The sequence below is a fragment of the Neophocaena asiaeorientalis genome, unplaced genomic scaffold (genome assembly GCF_003031525.2).
Source record: "Neophocaena asiaeorientalis asiaeorientalis breed wild unplaced genomic scaffold, Neophocaena_asiaeorientalis_V1.1 scaffold4, whole genome shotgun sequence".
Lineage (NCBI taxonomy): Eukaryota > Metazoa > Chordata > Mammalia > Artiodactyla > Phocoenidae > Neophocaena > Neophocaena asiaeorientalis.
The window spans coordinates 3,166,455-3,172,454 of NW_020173682.1; the positions used below are offsets into that span (position 1 = coordinate 3,166,455).

Genomic DNA, 6,000 nt, shown 5'->3' on the forward strand with positions numbered 1-6,000 from the left:
GCTAGGCTAGAGTGGTCAGAAACAAACACAGGGAAGACCTCTCTTCAAGTTTCTATTTCACAACATTTTAATGAAATGACTTCATGGAGTGAAGTTTTATAGCACCAAAAACATGTCAGCACAGAGCCAGAAACGTTGACTCTCACAGACATCATGTTAGATGTCTGGTTGAGAGAGGAATTCCCTAAATGCTAGAGGTATTGTGAAGGAACGGCTCTCTCCAAAGGACACCTGTTACCAGCTCTCTTACCTGTAGACAGCAACCTCACCTACCTGAGTACCGTTTTACTTTGTCTCAGTCTGGTTTAAAAATGCTGTAAAGTAATCAAACTCTGCTTAACCTTTTACAGCGGAAGTTCAGAGTGAAATTGAAAGGATTTTTGAACTTGCAAGAACATTGCAACTGGTGGTCCTTGATGCAGATACTATTAATCATCCAGCCCAACTTAGTAAAACCTCTCTGGCCCCTATTATAGTGTATGTCAAGATTTCTTCTCCTAAGGTAAGTAGGGTTGTTACTGTTTGCTCTGTAATGGAACTTTACGAGAATGTGTATTTATAGTCTGCTTTCCAATTATAAACGGGCTGTGTCTTCATCCATCACAAAGGGTCTGAAGAGAGACGTGGTAGCCGAGAATTGTTAAGCTTCATATAAGCAAAAGCATGATGATGAGTTTCATGGCTTAGGGGAGTGAGTGATTCCCAAAGCGTGGTCCGGGGGAGGTTCTGAAACACTTTTTAGAGGGGAGGGTCCATGAGGTCAGAACCATTTCCACGATTATTATCTAAGCATTATCTAATACTCAGACATCCTCCCCCTTTTTCACTGGTTTGACCTTTGCACCAATGGTGCAGAAGCAGCACTGGGTGATGCCTGAACAGGAATCCAGACCACAGGAGCAGCTGTGGCATTCTCCCTCCCCACGCACTCCCAGGTTAAAAAAAAAAAAAGGCCACACAACCCAGTTTCACTTAAGAATGTCCTGATGAAGTAGTAAAAATGCTTAAATTTTGACTCTTCAGTATAAACCTTTTTAATAAATATTCTATGTAACGAAATGGGAAGTACACTTCAAGTTCTTTAGCTACGTACTCGAAGTCCGTTTTCTTGAGGGCAGGTACCAGTGTGATTCTTCAAGCCATAAACCAAAGTAGCCACTTTCATCCTGGAACACCATTTTTATTGGAAAGAACAACTGACATGTCCTTCAAATTTCAGGACAGATCACTGGAATTTAATGTAACAGAGTAAGAAAAGTTCATTGATTGATAGGGATTTAGATTTCACGTGAGAGCTAGTCTTTAAAAAGCTACCACTTGTTTACTGTAGTATCAAAGAAAGATATCCACAATTATCTGAAAAGGCTACTAATCACGTATCTATAGGGGACTGGATTTTCTTTGCCTGTTTCAAACAATACACCCTGTAGCACTTTCACTGTAGAAGCAGGGCACATCAGCTGTCTTCTGTGGAGCCAGGCGGCAGAGAAGCCTGCAAATAACTTAGCTATTTTATCAGAATGCATGACACGTTAACATGTAAGAGGTCACTGGTCATTCTGAAATGAATTTTTCGGTTTTAGTTTCTAAGATATCTATTACAGTTCACATAAAAAGCTCTTGGGAGTCCTCCACAGTTTCTAAAAACATAAATCGTGAGACAAAGTTTGAGAACTGCTAGCCTTGAAAAAAGACAAGACTCAGAAAAATCTCCACGCTGGTGACTGATGAAGCTTGTGACTGAGATTTATGTCAACGTGTTAATTTTGCTGATCATCTTGAAGATTGTTTTCTAGCGTAATCTATTTGTAAACCATCAGTGCTGCATGCAAAGGACACCGGAGAAAGGAACGAATAATGAACCTTGTTGTTTACTTGAGTGCAGATACCCCAACTGAAGAATCTCGTCTTTTACAGGTTTTACAAAGGTTAATAAAATCTCGAGGGAAATCTCAAGCTAAACACCTCAATGTTCAGATGGTAGCAGCAGATAAGCTGGCTCAGTGCCCTCCGGTAAGTCTCTCTATGCAGTATAATCCACTTGAAGGCTTCACACCCGCATTCTGTTAACAAAAACCAGACGGACAGGTGAACGCCTGTCCAGGGAGAGAACCCTGCCCATTAACGGTGGGTTTCCTCCCAAAGATGGGAATGGTCTACCTCCTACCAAGAGCACTTGTCTAGGTCATGGTCGTCGCTTACGAGCAGCTACGCTGTGTTCCGTGGTGACCTCGCTTTGTTAATCTAACACCTCAGTAGTCATCTGTGTTTCATCTTTAATGAAACACAATCATTGTTTCAAAACTTTGGTTGAAAAGATGGCTCTTTGGGGTTGGTTTATTATTCACTTCTACTCAGGGAGTGAGTTGCTGGCTCTTCATTACTGTGTAAGAAATTGATCTGAGACCATTTCTAAAGCACTCAGTAACCAGATTCTGACACCTGAACACATCCCTACCTCGAATCCCCTGCTTTGCATACTGTGCTTTGGGCCTGTATGCTTCCGGCTTTTGTTCTGGCTTTGTTTTTCTTAAAGGAAGGTATATCAGAAGCCTTAAGAACTGGGATGAGACCCACTTATAATTACCGGGAGTACATTACGTTTGTAAGAACTCTGAACTATTCTGGGCCACATCCAGTCATTAGTGGCTTCGGCTTCCTCACCTCGCCTCAGTCGTTTCCAAGGTTCAGCTTTTCATAGTCTCTGGCTTATATTCTCATTTTCTTTTGTACATCTCGCCCCTAACAACTGTTATCACACCTGTTCACTCCTGGTCACTCACACAGCGAAGCCGTGAGGCCATAGCAGGCCGTCAGCCCCTGCGAAGAGAGGAGCCCGTCGCCACGGCAGGGATGCAGCACGCAGCCCTCGGGCGCCCTCCGTGCTCCTGGCGTGCAGGAGGCCCGGGGGCAGCACGGGCGAGGCGCCCTGGCCGCCGTACGCATGCCGTCTGCACTGTCTGCCCCTGCAGGAGCTGTTCGATGTGATTCTGGACGAGAACCAGCTCGAGGACGCCTGCGAGCACCTCGCCGACTACCTGGAGGCCTACTGGAAGGCCACCCACCCGCCCTGCAGCAGTGTCCCCGACCCTCTCCTCAGCCGTACCTTGGCCACCTCGACCCTGCCCATCAGCCCCGCTCTGGCCCCCAGCTCACAGGTGAGCGGCGCTCCCTCCTTCGCTCGCGCCACTGGGGTCCAGGGCTCCGGGGCGGTGCTCCTTCCAGTCGGGCAGCCCTGTCCAGAATGAGATGGAACACCGAGTCCCTTAAGTGTCTCCAGCGTGAGCTGTGCGCCTGTAAGAGGAGTGTAAACAGCCTCCTATGAAGTACCGTAAGTCCCCCATATACGAACGAGTTCCGTTCCGAGAAGGCATTCGTAAGTCCAGCAGTTAGCCTAGGCGGCCCGCTAACACAGTCGGCTACATAGCACTGTACCGTGACAGGTTTATTAGACTGTGCACACAAATACAGAAGAAACAAACAACAGGTCAAACATCTTTACCCTTACAGTACAGTCCCTTGAAAAAGGACGGTCGTACCCGCTAGGTCACCACTGCTTTTACACTCGCTTCCGACCATCCTGGGCTTGAGATAAAGATACTGTACCACCGTACCCTATACGGTAAAGAACACAAAAGCACGGCCACTTGTAGAGGATGCACGCACATGACAACGTACGCCAGACAAATGATCTAGCTTACGTGATTTGACACGCGAAGCTATGTTTGCATCTTTTGGAAGTGCACAACCTGAAGGTCCGTACGTAGGGACTTACTGTATTATAAACCGTGAAATCTGCTCTCCCCGTATTCTGTTAGGGCCAGGATGGAGGAACCTTCTATGTGGCCAGCAGCACAGACTGTGGACTCAGACTACCTGGGTTCAGTTCCCTCTCCTCTCCACCCCTTCCCAGGGGTTTAATCTTGCATAAAATCCTTACCTGCTCTTTGCCTCAGGAATACTAATGACCCTACCTTGTGGGGCTGTCATGTGACTTTTCTCATGAGATTGGCTTACAGGGTTGTTGTATTTAACCAGTCAATACACATGACAGTCTCATAACACTGCTGGTCTCATATTAAGTGCCATTTAAGCATTTGACATTTTATCATTTTTTTCCCTTAAAGCCAACATCCTAAGCATTTTTAATCTTCCCACCTGTATCCGAGCAGGGGTGGTTAAGTGTCCACCCATGTGTAGACAGATCTCAGGGACCTATATCTATATTTGAACCACAAGAGAAGATATAAAAGAATGCCCTCCCTCCTTCATTCATTCATTCTTAAAAAATTTGTAAAGTTACTCTGTGCTGTTCTAGGCGCTTACAAATTAACAGAAAGTCCAATACCATACATACGCTACTGGATGTTATCGAACACATGAAGCAACCGAGCTAGGTCAGGTTTCACTTCAGCACTTTAGAGACTCTGAAAAGGGACTAGACTTGTATGGACTTGCCTTTGTGACAGTTCCCCAGACCCCGACCTTGGCTGAGGCCTGTGTTTGCTCCTTCGCCTCCAGGCTTCTCAAGGGGATCCGAGGACCGATCGTGCGGCTGCCACCCATTCTGCTTCCCAAGCTGAAGAAGAACCCTGCCCAGACCCAGTCAAGAAACCCCAGCACCACAGCCATCGCGGCGGGGCCAGCCGAGGCCTCTCCAGGCAAGAGACCTTGGATTCAGAAACGCAGGAGAGTCGCGACTCCGCATACGCGGAGCCCAAGGAAGATTACTCCCACGAACATGCAGACCACTGTGCCCCGCACCGAGATCACAGCCACAGAGAGGAACCCCACGGGGGTGGGGAACGCAGACACAGGGAGTCTCGGCACCGCTCCCGGGACCCGGATCAAGAGCAGGACCACAACGAGGGCGATAAACAGTGGAGCCGCCACAAATCCAAGGATCGCTACTGTGACAGGGAGGGGGAAGGGGTGTCCAGGAGACGGCATGAGGCCGGGGACTGGAACAGGGAGGTTTACATCCGCCAGTGACTTTTGCCCTTTTGTGTCGTTGGTTTTCTTATTTTTAAGTAAGTCTTGTATACCACCACCCTCCAACTCAATCTTGGGGGTCTACATTGCAATCATATGTGATCTGTCTTGTATATTTTGTACTGCTGTTGCTTGGATAGCAACAGCATGAAATAGAGTATTAATATACTTTTTATTTTCCTTTTGTAAGTAAGTGCTATATAAATTCGCCTGGAAAGGCTGCAGTCCTCTGGTTGTCTACTGCACTTTGAAAACTGTCTAGGATCGCTGCCACTTGAACAGTCTCATCTGTTGCCATCCAGGTGGCATCAGGATTTTAAGAAGCATAGCTGATGTTTTCGAAAATGTGGCTGATGTATCCAGCGGGCCAGAATCAAGCGGCCCACGTAAAAAGTGGAATTTCTTGGTTCTCCCAACCTTTAATATGTAGGCGCCTGATCTGCATATGTAGGCACCTGATTTGCATAGTCATCCGCGGACCACTGTTTCTCGCTTGTACCTCTGGCTGACTGACTAAACTTGGGGACAGACTGTCTTGCCTTACACCAAGGGGATCAAAGTCAGAATCTATTTTCTATGTACTCGCATTGTGTACTGTATAGACAGTTTGTAAATGTTATTTCTGCACACACCTTCTTATGATAATTATATAATTATTTGATATATATATATATATGTATATATATATCAGTTTGATCACACTATTTCAGAGTCTTAATGCCAAGCCAGCAGATTTGCTTTCTGAATTACAGGGACTAGAAATGCCCACCTTCAGGAAATTTGTAATAACGTCGTCTAGACACTATTCCCGTTCTAGTAGAGAGTCTGTACATACTGTAAATACGTGTGACTGCCTGACTTGAAAAGGTTTGATTTCTGAATGTTCCTCCATCCCTGTACGTTAATCATTGTGACCATAAATTCTGGGAAATATAACCAAACTCCAAGGGTTGCTCCGCTCCGTGCCGTTCACACTGATTGTGACGGCCACGTCCTGCGTAGCCAGTG

The 6,000-nt window shown here is 46.3% G+C and overlaps 2 protein-coding genes across 9 annotated transcripts in view; one reads left to right on the plus strand and one right to left on the minus strand.

Annotated features, from left to right (window-relative positions):
• Positions 1-5,954, plus strand: part of CACNB2 (calcium voltage-gated channel auxiliary subunit beta 2) — a 396,022-nt gene extending 390,068 nt beyond the window's left edge. For all 5 annotated transcript variants that reach the window (XM_024750058.1, XM_024750061.1, XM_024750060.1 and 2 more), the window contains 4 exons: positions 351-502; positions 1,918-2,013; positions 2,973-3,158; positions 4,522-5,954. In XM_024750058.1, the coding sequence (XP_024605826.1) occupies positions 351-502; positions 1,918-2,013; positions 2,973-3,158; positions 4,522-4,992 (905 nt within the window). In that variant the 3' untranslated portion in view covers positions 4,993-5,954. The remainder of the gene's footprint in view (positions 1-350; positions 503-1,917; positions 2,014-2,972; positions 3,159-4,521) is intronic.
• The window catches only part of NSUN6 (NOP2/Sun RNA methyltransferase 6), an 80,362-nt gene continuing 76,346 nt past the window's right edge, over positions 1,985-6,000 (minus strand). For all 4 annotated transcript variants that reach the window (XM_024750065.1, XM_024750066.1, XM_024750063.1 and 1 more), the window contains 2 exons: positions 3,157-3,294; positions 1,985-2,063 (listed from right to left, as the gene is read on the minus strand). The gene's annotated coding sequence lies outside the window, so the exon portion shown is untranslated. The remainder of the gene's footprint in view (positions 2,064-3,156; positions 3,295-6,000) is intronic.